This window comes from Piliocolobus tephrosceles, chromosome 1, assembly GCF_002776525.5.
Source record: "Piliocolobus tephrosceles isolate RC106 chromosome 1, ASM277652v3, whole genome shotgun sequence".
Taxonomy (NCBI): domain Eukaryota; kingdom Metazoa; phylum Chordata; class Mammalia; order Primates; family Cercopithecidae; genus Piliocolobus; species Piliocolobus tephrosceles.
The window spans coordinates 203395749-203412838 of record NC_045434.1 but is presented as its reverse complement, the minus strand read 5'-3'; the positions used below and the strand labels follow the sequence as shown (position 1 = coordinate 203412838).

Here is a 17090-nt window from a genome sequence, read left to right as displayed (position 1 = left end):
GGTGCAGCAGCGAGGAAAGGCCTTACCCCGGGAGCAGCCAGGACTTCATTCCACATAAAGCTGACCCCACCCCAGCCATCCACACCAAGCACCCCCAGCTCACCGATTCCTGTAGATCTCTGCCCACTGAGTCCCAAAGAAGCGGCCCACGGGCTGTTTCCCGTCCTTGTCCTCATACTTGTACCTGCCAGTCAGCAGGCCCCCTGCGGGAAGGCAGCAATCAGCCCCAGGATCCAGAGTGCCCCAGAAGCTGCCACATCCCTCAGGGCTCTGGACTAGGGGAGGGGCAGGGACCCAGGAGGGCTGAAGGATGCAGCCTTGACCTCTTTGACCTGAGAGGGCAAAGTTTGTCAAACCCTCCCTGCTTCCCAGGTCCTGGACTGGGCATCTGTGGGTCGGGAATAGGCTGAGTCAGGGCCAGGAATGCTCCACGTACCAGCCAGAGGGTTGTAGGCATAGAACCTCAGTCCAAAGTGCCTGAGGCAGGGGAGGAGCTCCGTTTCCACCTGCCGGGTGATGGCGTTGTACATGCCCTGCAGGGAGAGGGCCCCAGGGGAGAGGGTGGATGTGTCAAAAGAAGGGACCTCAAATTTACCCTTATAGAGCCCTTATTTCAGACCTTAACAATTCTAGGACTTTAACCATCTGGGCATATACTTATTCTTACTGGTGCTGGTGAAAGGGGCTATGCCCGAGGAAAATTCATTCATTCAGCCAACTTTCATGAGTACCAGCTACGAGCTGGTTGTCAGATTTAGATTCATAAGCTAAAAGGACAGGGTCCCTTCCCTCAAGGTTTTATAATAAGGTCAAGTATAAACAGTTATAATCGAGTAAAGAGGCATTCACAATAGACTAGAAAGTTCTGTGACCAGTGCCTGGCACCAAGTAGGTGTAGAAACATTTGTGGAATGAATGATGAGGACGTAAACGAGGACCTGAGGTCTCAGGGTCTTCTGGGCCCATGTAGAAAGGCTTCCAGAGGAAGACACCCGTATGTGAGACCTGAACCGTTCTCCCAGGGAAGGGGCAGTGCAGGGCAGGGCGTGTTCTAGGCTGAGTGCAGAGTCAGGTGGGGAAGAAAGGGTCCAAGATACACAGATAGGCAGGAAGGAAACAGATGCCCAGTGGCCAGCCTGAGGAGCTTGCATGGCATCCTGAGGAGCTTGAATGGCATCCTGAGGGTATGTGGGAGCCACGTGCAGGGTTTGAACAGGGGGTGCCTGCTATGTAGAGGGTACCGGGGGAGTCAGAGGGCAATAGTGAGCCCAGGATGAGCAGGAGTCCTGGAGACCTTGGCCTCTGCAGCCCCGGCCCTCACCTGGTACACAGTGGGCACGATCCAGCCATTGCTCCTGCAGAGGGTACAGATCTCGGCCACTTCCCAGGCGGCATAGTTGGAGAGGCCAAGCTCCACGAACTTGCCCTGCATGGGTGAGGCTCCAGTCAGAACGCAGTGCAGCCCAGACCAGGAAGGGGAGGCCCGGGTGGGGCCCCTGGCAGTGGGGCTGTTCCCTGCTCCACCCTGGGACCGCCCTGGTGCCTCTGATCTCACCAGTGGGATCAGGATGAGAGCAGCAGCGGGCCACCTCCCAGAGCTCAGGGGTCCCCTCACCTCCTGGTGCAGCTGGTGGCAGGCGCGCAGCGTCTCTTCCACCGGGGTGCTGTGGTCTGGCATGTGCAGGTAGAAGAGGTCCACTCGGGGACACTGCAGCCGCTTCAGTGACGTCTCCAGCTGGAACCGGAGACTGTCAGGCTTCAGGGAGTTCCCAAACAGTGGATTGGCCTTGGTATCAATTTTCACTGAGAGGAGAGAGAAATGAAATTCAAGGCCTGGCACCATGGCTCACACCTGTAATCCCAGCACTTTGGGAGACCGCGGCGGGCAGAGCAGGAGGTCAGGAGTTCAAGACCAGCCAGACCAACATGATGAAACCCCGTCTCTAATAAAAACACAAAAATTAGCCGGGCGTGGTGGGACCCGCCTGTAGTCCCCAGCTAGCCAGGAGTCTGAGGCAGGAGAATTGTTTGAACCCAGGAGGCAGAGGTTGCAGTGAGTCGGAATTGTGCCATAGCACTCCGCCTGGTGACAGAGTGAGACTCCTTCTAAAAAAAAAATAAGAAGAAGAATCTTAGTTCTCAGTGAGTCAGTGAGCTGGACTAACAGGGGAGTGGAGAGTCCTCTTCCCACTTTTCACACTTAGAAAGTCACTTAGGCTGGCAAGAGGGCAGTCACTGGAGCCCTTGAGGCCTGGCAGGGAGCCGGTTTGAGGAACTATTCATTTGGAAGTTTTCCATGCCACCTCTGCTTCTCAACTGAACTTCACTTCAGATCTGAGATCTGAGGACTTTCACCAGCCAACCTTGGACTCAAAGACAGAAGACATAAAAGGATTTAAAACAAACAAACAAACAAAACAGAAATAAGGGCAGAGGGTGCAGATCTGTGTCAGCTCACACCTATAATCCCGGCACTATGGGCGGCCAAGGCAGGAGGATCACTTGAGCCCAGGAGTTTGAGACCAGCCTGGACAACAAAGTGAGAGTCCCATCTCGATGAATATTATAAAAAAATTAGCTGGGTGTGGTGGCACAGGCCTGTGTTAGTCCCAGCTCCTCAGGAGGCTGAGGTGGGAGGATCGCTTGAGCCCTGAGAGGTCAAAGCTTCAATAAGCCATGATCGCACCACTCCACTCCAGCCTGGGCAAAAAAAGCAAGATCCTGTCTCAAAAAAAAAAAAAAATCAGAAATATGGTTAGAGCTCTCAACGAGTGGCAGCCGGGTGATCTAGAAAGAGTGTGGCACTGAGATGCACGCACAGGCTGGGTTCGTTTGGGATCTACCATGTGGTGAATCAGAGGAGAAATGACTCCACTCAGACATTCAGAGTGGAAGGAGGAAATGGTGCTAATACTAAGAAGAAAGACATTTCCCAGCCCTCACTATATGCTTGCCGGGCACTGGCCTAAGCACTGCACATGGCATCAGACTGAGGGCGGCTCCTCCTGCCCCTATACACACATCTTCCCCTCAGGCTACACCTGCTTCCTCCAGCACCCACGGCATTGCCAAATCACATTTGCTTTTCCACACTTGTGCCCACTGCCCTGACACCCTTTCCCCTCGTACTCTTCCTGGCAAACTCCTCTCTGTTCTTTCGTCACGGGGTCCCTCCCAGGAAGGGCTCACTCCCGGCTCCCCAGCCATCTCTAGAATTGGAGCTTCCTGGAGTGGGTTAGTGTCCATTTCTCTCCAATAGCCTCAGACAGAGCCTCCCACAGACAGGGCAGTGAGAACCTGTCCCACCCAATCCCCCATCCCCCTGAGGGAGCTGCCAAGGCTCCCGGGCACTGCCACCCCGGTGAGGTGCCCTTGAACCTGGTGAGGTGCCCTTGTGAGTACCACAAGGTACTCAGAGCAAAGTCCAGGGCGCGAGCAGGCTGGCATGTGTGAAGGAGGAAGCAGATAGTGTGCTGGGTCCAAACTCTGATTTCGGACTGTGCCAGGGAGTGCCAGGCGATAAGCACAGAATTTCTGCAGATCAGGCCCGTCAAAGGCACCTGCAGGGCACAGGTGGGGACAGGAGCTACACAATGCCAGATTCCAATGTTTTTCGTGCTCCAGAGAGGGGCTAGCCAAGTCATTCCAGGCAAGACCAACTCATCCAAGACGTCGATGAGGGTGGTGGCTACCTCCCGGAAGAGAAGAGAGACGAAGAAAAGAGAACACGAGAGAAAAGTTGTCCGGAGCTAGATGTGCCTGAGAAGCCTGGGGTTCCCAAGGCTGAGAGGTGGACGGGGGTTGGAGGGGCGGGGAACAAAGCCGTGGGTGCTGCCTGGGGCCAGGGAGAGCTGGGCGGTGCACGGCTGTGGACAGGCTCAACTGTGCACGGTGCAGGGGGAGGATCAGGGGCCAGTGTTACCTCTGCAGTCACTGCCCCCCAGCCCCAGTCCCAGGCCACCCAGGATGGTCTCGGACTGGCCCTCGCTGTACACGAAGGCCGTGTCTATCTCGGTGTGGCCGCGCTCCAGGAAGGCTCGCGTGACTGCGGCGCTGGTGGGCGCGTCCATGCGGCGTCCCATCTCCATGGCGCCCAGCACCGTGGCGGGCCGGGCCAGTGATAGTTGCCGGGACATGACGGCGGCAACGGGATACTGCCACAGCCCGGGGTCAGCGAGCAGCGGTAGACAGTACCTGCTCCGGATCCGCCAGCTCCTTGCCTTTAGGGACTGGCTCGGGCCCCGCCCACCGGGGGGTGGAGCTGACGGCGCCCCCGAAGGTCCTCAACGCCGCCCACGCGCTCAACTCCGCGCTCGACTAGGACCGTCTGCATTTGCACCAAGCAAACTGCGAAATAGTTGTGGCTTCCTACCGGTGACTCTCGTCTTGGAGATTTTAACACTCCTCAACGTCCCCAAGGGTGAGGGGTTCCAAGGGTGGCGACGATCCCAAAGGGCGGGGACTCCTCGGGCCTCCCTGCCGGGTCTTCCCTCCTTCCTCGGCCTTGCCCCAGAGCTGTCCCGGGTCTCTGTCTCCTCCAGAAGGGAGCTTACGGGGTAGGGTGGACCTAGGGCTGTCGCGCCTGCCGTGTGGTCCTGGAGAACGAGGCTTACCAAAAGCTCAAGACAGCGTCCTCGTGGAGTGACATGGTTAGAGTGTTGAAACAAAAGAACTGTTGGCATTGAATTCTATACCTAAGTGAAAAAAAACTGACTGACTCTGGTGACTTACGCCTGTAATGCCAGCACTTTGAGAGATCAAGGCAGGAGGATCACTTGAGCCCAGGTGTTTGAATCCAGCCTGGGCAACATAGGGGGGCCCTATCTCAACAGGAAAAAAAAAGAAAAAGAAAAAAGAAAAATGGACCGGTGCCCAGCTGCAGTGAGCTGTGATAGCTCGACTGCACTCCACCCTGGGTGACAGAGGGCATATCTGTCTGCAAATACAAAAAAGATCAATAGACAGATGGAACAAATGAAAACACAATAGTAAAACTGATTTAAACCCAATCATATCAATAATTACATAAATATAAATGATGGAAATTCTCAAGGTAAAGGGCAGTGATTGTTAGAATGGATAAAAAAGCAAAACCGAACTATATGGTAAATACCAGAAAGGTATTCAAATATAAAAACAGAGGTAGTTTAAGAGCAAAAAGATGAGAAAAGGCATATACTGACAAAACCAAATTTAAAAAGTTGGAATGGCTAAATGAATATCAGAGAAAGTAGATTTCAAAACAAAGACTGCCCCCACAGTGGGCGACATACTGGCCCACACCTGTAATCTCAGCACTTTGGGAGGCTGAGAAGGAAGGATTGCTTGAGCCCAGGAGTTTGAGACTAGCCTGGGCAACACAGGGAGATCTTACCGCTACAAAAAAAAATGAAAAATTATCAAAATGTGGTAGCATGCACCTGTGGTCTCAGTTACTTGGGAGGCTGAGATGGGAGAATCATCTAAGCCTGGGAGGTCGAGGCTGCAGTGAGCTGTGACCACACCACTGCACTCCACCCTGGGCAACAGATTGAGACTCTGTCTCAAAGCAACAACAGCAACAACAAAAACTACCCAAGACAAAGAGGGACATATCATAATGACAAATAGGTCAATTAATAAAGAAGATATAATTCTAAATATATATGCACCTAAGCATAGATCATCAAAATACATGAAAAACAATAATAGAATTAAAGAAGAAGTAGACAAATACAACATTATAATTGGAGATTTCAACACACCATTCTCAATAGTTGTAGAACAGTTATCAGTTGTAATTTACAGAAACTCAGTAAAGGTATACAAGACTCAATGCTATTAACCAATTCCACATAAACAACATGAATGGAATATTCAACAGCGGAATATGCATTCTTTTCAAGTGCATATCCACCAAGATATGCCATATTTGGAGGCATAAAACAAGTCCTAATAAATGTAAACGAGGCCCAGAGCGGTGGCTCACACCTGTAATCCCAGCACTTTGGGAGGTCAAAGCAGGTGGATTAACTGAGTTCAGGAGTCTGAGACCAGCCTGGCCAACACAGTGAAACCCTGTCTCTACTAAAAATACAAAAATTAGGCAGGTGTGGTGGCATGCCCCTGTAATCTCAGCTACTCAGGAGGCTGAGGCAGGAGAATCACTTAAACCTGCTTGGTGGAGAGTGCAGTGAGCCGAGATCAGGCCACTGCACTCCAGCCTGGGCAACAGAGAAAGACTCCATCAGACTCTGTCTCAAAAGAAAAAAGAAAAAGAAAAAGAAAAGGAAAATAACAGAATGTAGAGCCTGAGAGGGAACTGAAAGTAAGTAAGTAAGTTAATAAATAGAAGAAAAAGGAAAAATAGAAAATAATAATGAAATGATATCTGGACAATACCCAGATATTTAGAAATTAAATAACCCATGGGTCAAATGTGTAATCGCAAGGAAAATTAGATCATATTTTGAACTGAATGAAAGTAAAAACAGGACATATCAAATTTTCTGAGATGCAGCCACAGTAATGCTATGAGGGAAATTTATAGCACCACTCTGACATATTATAAAAGAAGAAATATTTCAAATCAATAATGTAAGCATTTACTTTTTTGTTTGTTTGTTTTTGAGACAAAGTCTCACTCTGTTGCACAGGCTGGAGTGCAGTGGTGCAATCTCAGCTCACTGCAACCTCGGCTTCCTGGGTTCAAGCAATTCTCACGCCTCAGATTGCTGCGTAGCTGGAATTACAGGCATGCACCACCGTGCCTGGCTAATTTTTTTATTTTTAGTAGAGAAGGGGTCTCACCATGTTTGCCAGGCTGGTGAACTCCTGGCCTTAAGGGATCCTCTCGCCTCGGCCTCCCAAAGTGCTGGGATTACAGGTGTGAGCCACTGCACTGGCCGAGGCTTTTACTTCAAGAAACCATGAAAGGAAGAGTCAAGTAAAACCAAAATTATCAGAAGAAAGGAAATAATAAAAATTATAGCCAAAATAGGCTGATGTGGGAGAATTGCTTGAACCCGATAGGCGGAAGCTGCAGTGAGCCAAGATCACTCCTCTGCGTGCTAGCCTGGGAAACAGAGCAAGACACCATCTCCAAGAAAGAAAAAAAGCCAAAATAAATGAAATAGAAAACAAAAACATTAGCAAAGGTCAGTAAAACCAGAAGTAGGTTCTATAAACAGATCACTAAAGTTGATAAACCTCTGACTAGACTGATCAGGAATAACAGAGAGAATACACAGATTAACCACACCAGAAACAGCAGAAGAGACACCACTACAGATGGTACAAAAATTAAAATGGGCTGGGCGCGGTGGCTCAAGCCTGTAATCCCAGCACTTTGGGAGGCTGAGACGGGCGGATCACGAGGTCAGGAGATCGAGACCATCCTGGCTAACACTGGGAAACCCCGTCTCTACTAAAAAATACACAAAACTAGCCGGGCGAGGTGGCGGGTGCCTGTAGTCCCAGCTACTCGGGAGGCTGAGGCAGGAGAATGGCGTAAACCCGGGAGGCGGAGCTTGCAGTGAGCTGAGATCCAGCCACTGCACTCCAGCCTGGGCGACAGAGTGAGACTCCGTCTCAAAAAAAAAAAAAAAAAAAAAAAATTAAAATGACAGTAGGGTAGATGATTAAAACCTTTATGTGAATACATTTAATACATTAGATGAAATGGACAATTTCCTTGAAAAACACAAAATACCAAAGCCCACTAAGGAAAAACGAGACAGCTGGGCATAGTGGCTCACGCCTGTAATCCCAGCACTTTGGGAGTCCGAGTCAGGCAGATCACTTGAGGTCAGGAATTGGAGACCAGCCTGGTCAACATGGTGAGACCCCATCTCCACTAAAAATCCAAAAATTAGCTGGGTGTGGTGGTGTGCACCTGTAATCAGTTACTTGGAAGGCTGAGGCAGGAGAAACGTTTGAACCTGGGAGGCAGAGTTTCCAGTGAGCCAAGATCACACCACTGCACTCCAACCTGGGCGACAGTGCCAGACCCTGTCTAAAAAAAAAAAAAAAACAAAAAACAAAAAAAAAACCCAACAACCTGAATTTTTTTTTTTTTCTGAAGACAGGATCTTGCTCTGTCTTCTAAGTTTGAGTGCAATAGTGCAAGCATAGCTCACTGCAGCCTCAACCTCCTGGGCTCAAGCGATCCTTCTGCCCAAGCCTCCCAAGTAGCTGGGACTACAGGTGCACTTCATTACACCCGGATAATTTTGTAAAAATATTTTTGTAGGGACAGGGTCTGGCTATATTGCTCAGGCTGGTTTCAAACTCCTGGGCTCAAGTATTCCTCCTGCCTCAGACTCCCAAAGCGCTGGAATTACAGGTGTGAACCATCTCGTCTAGCCCAGATATTGAATTCTTAATAAAAAAAATATTTCCACAAAGAAAATTCCAGGTCTCCATGGCTTCACTGGACACTTAAGGAAGAAACAACATCAATTCTGCACAATGTTTCTAGTATATAGAAGAGGAGAGATCACTTACCAACTCCTCTTGAGGTTAGCATTACCAGATAACAAATGACACAAAGATGTTACAAGAAAGAAGCTATCCTTCATGGATCTAGACACAAAATCCTTTTTATTTTTTTCAAAAATCCTTTTAAAACGTAGCAAAATGAATACAGTAGTATATACAAACAATAATGCATCATGACCAAGTTAGTTTCATCCCAGGAATATAAGGTTAGCTTAATATTTTAAAATCAATCAATATAATTTACTATACTAACAGGCTATAAGATAAAACCCATATGACCATCTCAATAGATGCACAAAAAGCATTTGACAAAATTTAATACCTATTCAAAAAAACCCTCTCAGCCAACTAGGAATAGAAGGGAAGTCCTGAAACTGATACGAGGCATCCATGGGCCAGGCGCGGTGGCTAATGCCTGTAATCCCAGACTTTGGGAGGACAAGACGGGCGGATTGCTTGAGCCCAGGAGTTCAATATCAATGTGGACAACATAGCAAGACTGTTCTCTATAAAAAATAAAGTAATTAATAACTGGAGTGCAGTGGAGTGATCTCAGCTCACTGCAAGCTCTGCCTCCCGGGTTCACGCCATTCTCTTGCCTAAGCCTCCCAAGTAGCTGGGGCTACAGGCGCCCGCCACCATGCCTGGCTAATTTTTTTGTATTTTTAGTAGAGACGGGGTTTCACTGTGTTAGCCAGGGTGGTCTCGATCTCCTGACCTTGTGATCCACCCGCCTCAGCCTCCCAAAGTGCTGGGATTACAGGCATGAGCCACTGCGCCCGGCCAAAATAAAATAACTCTTAAAGGGCATACACAAACACCTACAGCTAATATATTTAATGATGAAATCAGACAGTTTTGCCCCTAAGATTGGGAACCAATGATGTCCACTCTTATTCAACATTGTATTGAAGATGCTAGTTATTTCAACGTATTTCTTTTTGTTTGTCTGTTTGCTTTTTGAGACAGGATCTTGCTCTGTCACCCAGGCTGGAGTGCAGTGGCATGGTCTTGGCTCACTGCAGCCTTGACCTCCTCCTGAGTTCAAGAGATCCTCCTACTTCAGCCTCTGGAGTAGCTGGGACTACAGGTGCACACCACCAACCTGGATAATTTTTGGGGTATTTTTTTTGTAGAGATAAGGTTTCACTATGTTGCCCAGGCTGGTCTCCAATTCCTAGGCTTGAGTGATCCTCTTGCTTTAGCCTCCCAAAACGTTGGGATTACAAGGGAGTCACTGTGCCTGATCATGAACATATTTCGGTACATGAATAATAATAGACAATTTCTTACATGACTGTAATACCCTTGTCATGCTAACAAAATTAACGACTCTTTGGTGTCGTCACCTAATACTAGGTCCATATTCTTTCTTTTTTTTTATGGAGTCTTGCTCTGTCGCCAGGGTGGAGCGCAGTGGTGTGATCTCAGCTCACTGCAACCTCCGCCTTCCGGGTTCAAGTGATTCCCCTGCCTCAGCCTCCCAAGTAGCTGGGACTACAGGTGTGCACCAACACGCCCAGCTAATTTTTCGTGTGTGTTTCAGTAGAGACAGGGTTTCACCATGTTGGCCAGGATGGTCTCGATCTCCTGACCTCGTGATCCGCCTGCCTTGGCCCCCCAAAGTGCTGGGATTACAGGTGCAAGCCACTGCGCCTGGCCCACCAGGTCCATATTCAAATATCCCTGAGTGTTGAAAGAAATGTATGTTTCAGCTGGTTCGAGTTAGGATTAAAACGTGATTTACATACTGCATTTGGCTGGTATATTGTATTTCTGTGTCTATTTTAAGTATCAGCTGTCCCACCCATCTCTCCACCCTTTTCATACATTGGCTTGTTCCAGAAACCCATCATTTGGGCTATTGAATGTCTCGTGTTCTGTTTGCATAAGTCATGTTTTTCTCTAACTTGTTCCTGTCTTCCCTCATAATTCTTGTCAAATGGAAGTTAGTGCTAAAGGCTCTTAGATCATCTTCTGGTTCAGCTTGTTTTTCTGTTTTGTTTTGTTTAGTGTTAGTTGTTTTATTATTATTATTATTTTGGTAAGAATGCTTCTTCAGTGGTGTGTGTACTTCCTAATACATCACATAAGGGAAGCACACACAGCAGTAATGCCGAGACGATTTCTTACCTGCAGGTGTAAGAAACAACACAGAGAGATTCTTATAAACTTTCCCCAGTGATAGGGTTTGGCTGTGTCCCCACCTAAATCTTATGCTGAGATCGAACAGTGGGTTCATGTGGGGTTAGCCTGCTTCCTCCACTGAAGAGCTCCTCATTAAACCTTTCACCCTATGGTTTCTTTGTTTTTAGAGGCAAAGTCTCAATATGGCTCAAACTCCTGGCTTCAAACAATCTACCCACCTTGGTCTCTCAAAATGGTGGGACTACAGGTGTGAGCCAACACACCTAACCTCATCTTATGGTTTCATCTATTGATGATCTTTGCCTGAATCGCTCAAAATAAAGTTTTAAACTCAGGGACTATGTTTTGTACATCCTCGATATGTTTTGTACATCCTCGATATATTTTGTACATCCTCAAAACAGATCTTAGGACTGTAAGATTTATAGGTACAACCTCTGTTATTTTTATTTTTTTATTTCATTTTTATTTATTTATTTTTTTGAGATGGTGTCTTGCTCTGTCGCCCAGGCTGGAGTGCAGCGGCACGATCTCGGCTCACTGCAAGCTCTGCCTCCTGGGTTCATGCCATTCTCCTGCCTCAGCCTCCTGAGTAGCTGGGATTACAGGCGCCCACCGCCATGCCCGGCTAATTTTTTGTATTTTTAGTAGAGACGGGATTTCACTGTGTTATCCAGGTTGGTCTCGATCTCGTGACCTCGTGATCTACCTGCCTCGGCCTTCCAAAGTGCTGGGATTACAGGTGTGAGCCACTGCGCCCGGCCTATTATTTTTATTTTTAATTTTGTTTTTTTCTTGAGACAGTGTCTTGCTGTGTTACCCAGGCTGGAGTGCAGTGGCATAAACATGACTCAGTGCAGCCTCCACTTCCCAGGCTCAAGGGATCCTCCCACCTCAGCCCCTCAAGTAGCTGGGATCACAGTCATGTGCCACCACACCCAGCTAGAATTTTTAATTAAAAGTTTCTTTAATAAGAAAAAAAATTGGCCGGGCGCAGTGGCTCACGCCTGTAATCCCACCATTTTGAGAGGTCAAGGCAGAAGGATCACTTGAGGTCACTTGAGGTCAGGTGCTCAAGACCAGCCAGGCCAACATGGTGAAACACCGTGTCTACTAAAAATACAAAAAAATCAGGTGTGGTGGTGCGTGCGTGTAGTCCCAGACACTCGCAAAGCAGAGGCAGGAGAATCACTTGAACCCAGGAGACAGAAGTTGCAGTGAGCCGAGATTGTGCCACTGCACTCCAGCCTAGGTGACAGAGCAAGACTCAATCTCATAAAATAAAATAAAATAATAAAAATAAAATAAAATATTCAAGAGATAGGTTCTTCTCTGTTGTCCAGGCAGGAGTTCAGTGGCAGGAATATAGATCACTGCAGCCTCAGACTCCTGGACTCAAGCAATCCTTCCAAGTCAGCCTTCTGAATCACTAGGCCTGCAGTCAGCCTACATTTAAATGGAAAGTACAGTTGTTTGGTTTTTAACGTAAGCTTTAAAATGTTTGAGATAAGGTTGGAGTCACATGCAGGTGCAAGAAATAATACAGAGAGATCCTTGTACCCTTTCCCCAGTAATACAGTTTGGCTTTGTCCCCACCCAAATCTCATCTTGAATTTCCACGTGTTGTGAGAGGGACCCAGTAGGAGGTAATTGAATCATGGGGGTAGGTGTTTCCCGTGCTGTTCTCGTGATAGTGAGTCTCATGAGATTTGATGGTTATTATAAAGGGGAGTTTTCCTGCACAAGCTCTTTTTGCTTGCTGCCATCCATGTAAGACGTGACTTGCTCCTCCTTGCCTTCTGCCATGATTGTGAGGCTTCCCCAGCTGTGTGGAACTATAAGTCCAATTAAACCTCTTTCTTTTGTAGATTGCCCAGTCTTGGGTATGTCTTTATCAGCAGTGTGAAAACGGACTAATACACCCACTTTTCCCCAGTAGTAACATCTTTCAGAACTATACTACATCACAACCTGGTTGCATTGATACAGTCAAGATACCGTTGTTGTTGGGTCATGTGTCCTATAAATGTTGATTAGGTCTTGATGTTGATGGCTTGAGTTCTTCTATATCACTGCTAATTCTGGGCAGTTGTTAAGAGTCTATCAGTTGTTAAGAAGGGGGTGTTGAAGTTCAACTATAATATGAACTTTTCTCTTTCTGCTTTCCAGTCCACCAGTTTTTGCCTGACATATTTTGGGAGCTCTGTTTGGTGCTTACACATTTAAGATTGCTATGCCTTCTTAGTGGATTGACTTTTTTTTCCTCATTATATAATGTCCGTCTCTGTTTCTGATAATTTTCTTTGTTCTGAAGTCTACTTTATTCTAATATCACATTATAGTATCTCTTTTTTGGACCTCATTCATGTGGTATTAATTCAGAAAGAACTTATTAAGGATGGGAATGCTGGATCAGAAAGTCAGAACTTCTTAAATGAGACAATCTCTTTCCACTAGTATCTAGTAATAAATTAGCCAGAAGGGCATGCACTGCTTAGCAGCAAGAATTTCAAGTTCAAAGTTTAGGGAACAGTAAATGCCACCAGTGTCAAAATGCCATAGCCTCCAATTAGTTAAGTGATTATTACAGATATCTGTAAGACTTTAGGGGTTTGAATGAGACAGAGGACCTGAAAGCAGACTTGGATTTACTACCACCTGGACCACTTACAAAGCTTTTTGCTGTAGGAGGCTCCTTTCACATTTTGATGTTTGTCTTATAACTTGGTACAAAACATGTAATAAAATTTCCAGGTGCAGAATATGCTGTCTGCAAGCCTCATGATGTTAGGATTTGTCCTTCATGACTGTGGGCTATGAGCCACTAATTTGTTTTATATGATTTGTGGAATATCTTTAGAAACTGCAAAAATATCCCCACACAAAGATTACTTGAGAGATATGGCTTGGATTTTCTCCTCATTCAAGACCTGTTCATTTTGTTCAGCTGCCTTGGATGGCATGCAATGACAGCATTTTATTCCATGGAGGCTACTATCAGAATCTGCTACTTAATTTCATTCTTATAATGGAATATTGGCAAATATTATTGTACTAGTGTTTCTCTACCCATTAACCAAAAAATCCAGGGGAATTTTCCATAACTCAGTGAAAGGAGTACCTTTGGCCAGGTGAAAACATGGAGTTTCAGCATTTGTCTGAATGGAAACTGAAAAGAAGACATTAACAAAACACAAAGTCGGCCGGGCGCGGTGGCTCAAGCCTGTAATCCCAGCACTTTGGGAGGCCGAGACGGGCGGATCACGAGGTCAGGAGATCGAGACCCTCCTGGCTAACACGGTGAAACCCCGTCTCTACTAAAAATACAAAAAAAAAATTAGCCGGGCGAGGTGGTGGGCGCCTGTGATCCCAGCCACTCGGGAGGCTGAGGCAGGAGAATGACGTGAACCCAGGAGGCAGAGGTTGCGGTGAGCTGAGATCCGGCCACTGCACTCTAGCCTGGGCGACAGAGCAAGACTCCGTCTCAAAAAAAAAAAAAAAAAAAAAAAAAACCACAAAGTCAAAAAGTGCCAGTAGTGGCAACAACTCAATCACTAATGTTCAGTGTTGATGGAGCAAGCTGGGTATGGTGGCACGTGCCTATAGTCCCAGCTACTCAGGAGGCTGTGGCAGGAGAATCACCTGAAATGGGGAGGTGGAGGCTGCAGTGAGTTGAGATTGCACCACTGCATTCCAGCCTGGGCAATAGAGCGAGACTCTGTCTCAAAAAAAATAAATAAATAAATAAAAATAAAAATAATTTTTAGCTGGGCGCAGTGGCTCAAGCCTGTAATCCCAGCACTTTGGGAGGCCGAGACAGGCGAATCACGAGGTCAGGAGATTGAGACCATCCTGGCTAACATGGTGAAACCCCGTCTCTACTGAAAAATACAAAAAACTAGCCGGGCGAGGTGGCGGGTGCCTGTAGTCCCAGCTACTCGGGAGGCTGAGGCAGGAGAATGGCGTAAACCTGGGAGGCGGAGCTTGCAGTGAGCTGAGATCCCGCCACTGCACTCCAGCCTGGGCTACAGAGCGAGACTCCGTCTCAAAAAAATAATAATAATAATAATTTTTAATGCTTTTGACAGCATGTCAGGCTTCTGGGTTCTGTTCCCCAAGCTCAACTCTAAGCCAAGCATTTTAAGGTTTGGGGAAATTAACTTCTCCCAGTTTGGAGGAACATTATAGAAGAAGAGATAGGAGCCATCTTAAATCATGAATGAAGGAAGGAAAAATACATAGAAAAGTCTGGGAGTTTGGGTGGAAGAATTGGAGAAGGTGACAGTGTGAAAGCAAGGAAGGGCCAGGGCATCTGGAAGTTGCATTTGAGGGTTTCCTGGGGGTTTGTTTCTCTAGTTTTGGGGAATCATTTGGGCCTGTCTGATATGACTGCTGAAAGAGCTGAGTCAATTGTGCAATGTTAGAAAAAGTCTAGTAAGAAGGCCATGCTCTTGTGCAAAAGAAAATGAGCTGCTTTTTCTTCAAAGTTTCAGGGTCAAAGGAGTCCCAGTGCTTTAGAATGCACTCCAGAGGAAGGGAAGGGCAAGACAGTGAGGGTGCCACCCCTACTGTTTTCCCTCCTTGGTTCCTGGGTCCCAGCATTTTGTTAAACGTGCCCCTATGGTTGCAGGTGTGACCCCCTGCCATGGAACCAGAGGAACTAAGTGATTGGGGTTAGTCGTGCTTACCCATGTGACTCTAGTCCTGCACTTATGATTTCCTTTTGACTTCTAAGACTTGTATGACCTGTGTGGCTCCCCGAAAAATGGATCTTGGGAGAGACTATGTAACAGTTGCATTTGGGCAACTGTTGCATTTCCCTCCATAATGGAGGAAGTGTGCTGGCTTGAGCTCTATATCCTGCTATTATGACCCATGCTAAAGTATTACCCTTAGAGTATGGTTCCAGTTAACTTCCGGACTTAAATTATCCTTACTATTTAAGTACTATTTTAATTAGAAGCAGAATAGGTGCCTTAAAAGAAAGATAGGAACCAAATGGCTATTTTCCTGCTTATGGGACAGTATTGAGACTAAAATTTGGTTTTGGAGGACATTTTCCTCCTTATTGTTGAAGACAGAGTTTTCCCATTTATGGAAGCAGCATAAAGCCTGGTGTCTAGCAGAGGGGTGCAAAAAGGGAAGAGAATTGGGAAGCTCGAGTGTTTTGGCAAAGGGCCGACAATGTGCCTCATGGAGAGGATTCCTATGCCACTGGGTGGTGCTGTTGACCTTTAAATGTCATGTGCTCTCCAGACCAAGGGCAGAGAGAGCCCTGGGGCGGGGGGCAGGGGAACACCCACTGTTCCTAGAAAATCATAGAAATGGCATTGCCTTGAGCTCTACCTCAGTTACTACGGCATTTCCTGATCTTGCCTAACAGGATTACTTCCTTGAACTGTAAAAATTCCCAGTGCTTCAGAATGTTCTCCTCAGCAAGCCTGTCCCCCAAGTCTTGTAAGGCTGCCAGTCACACTCATCATTTTTAAATAGCTGAAGGGGGCCCACTATTTGATTTGATTTTAAAATGGAGGCCAAGAACCTTGGAATGAAAGGACAGGGTTGAGGTCCACTCCTGTCCTCACTGTTCTGATGATGATACCTTGATCCCACCTGGGGCCCCAAAATGAAGCAGTGTCATTCATCTGGGTAACACCCAAGGTTCATTGCCTCATGCCAAGGAGGTCAAGGACACGAACACATGTGAAGTGAGGTTAAGAGCAGAGGTTTAACAGGCAAAAGGAAAAGAGAATAGCTCTCTCTCCTGCAGAGAGAGGGGCACCTGAGTGGGTCTTCCGACCTGCAGCAGCATGCACAAGGACAGGCATGAGGAGGCAGTGTCTGATTTACACAGGGCCCAAAGATTGGTTGGAACAGGTGTGAGGTGTGATGTTTACATAGTGCAGGAAGAAGCTCCCCGCCCCACCCTTATCTTCTATTATGCAAATGGATCTTTTTTTTTTTTTTTTCTGAGATGGAGTTTCACTCCTATTTCCCAGGCTGGAGTGCAGTGGTGTGATCTCGGCTCACTGCAACCTCTACCTCCCAAGTTCAAGAGATTCTTCTGCCTCAGCCTCCTGAGTAGCTGGGATTACAGGCGCCTGCCACTATGCCCAGCTGATTTTTGTATTTTTAGTAGAGACACAGTTTCAACCCGTTGGCCAGGCTGGTCTTGAACTTCTGACCTCAGATGCTCTGCCTGCCTGGGCCTCCCAAAGTGTTGGGATTACAGGCGTGTGCCACCGCACCTAGCCACAAATGGCTTCTCTACCTGGCCGGCGCCATGTTGCCTGCTCCTTTCTGTACATGTGGTTGATAAAGAAAAAGGGAAGATAGAGCCATCACTGTGAACATGCCTAGCCTCCAGGGGGCCTTTTCCTATTAGCAGAACTGCCAGCATTCACCCCTGCAAGCTTCCAGCTTGCTTATCTATGTCTGCAGCTTGATTTTACAGGCTGCACTTT

The 17090-nt window shown here is 47.2% G+C and overlaps 1 protein-coding gene across 1 annotated transcript in view; it reads right to left on the bottom strand.

Moving 5' to 3' along the window:
- The window catches only part of LOC111547754 (aflatoxin B1 aldehyde reductase member 3), a 6062-nt gene extending 1913 nt beyond the window's left edge, over nt 1-4149 (bottom strand). Inside the window, exons 1-5 of the mRNA XM_026455932.1 lie at nt 3923-4149; nt 1616-1803; nt 1322-1426; nt 437-533; nt 104-203 (exon numbers count right to left, since the gene is read on the bottom strand). Coding sequence (XP_026311717.1) covers nt 104-203; nt 437-533; nt 1322-1426; nt 1616-1803; nt 3923-4136 — 704 coding nt within the window. The 5' untranslated portion in view covers nt 4137-4149. The remainder of the gene's footprint in view (nt 1-103; nt 204-436; nt 534-1321; nt 1427-1615; nt 1804-3922) is intronic.
- Between the last annotated feature and the right edge of the window lie 12941 nt (nt 4150-17090).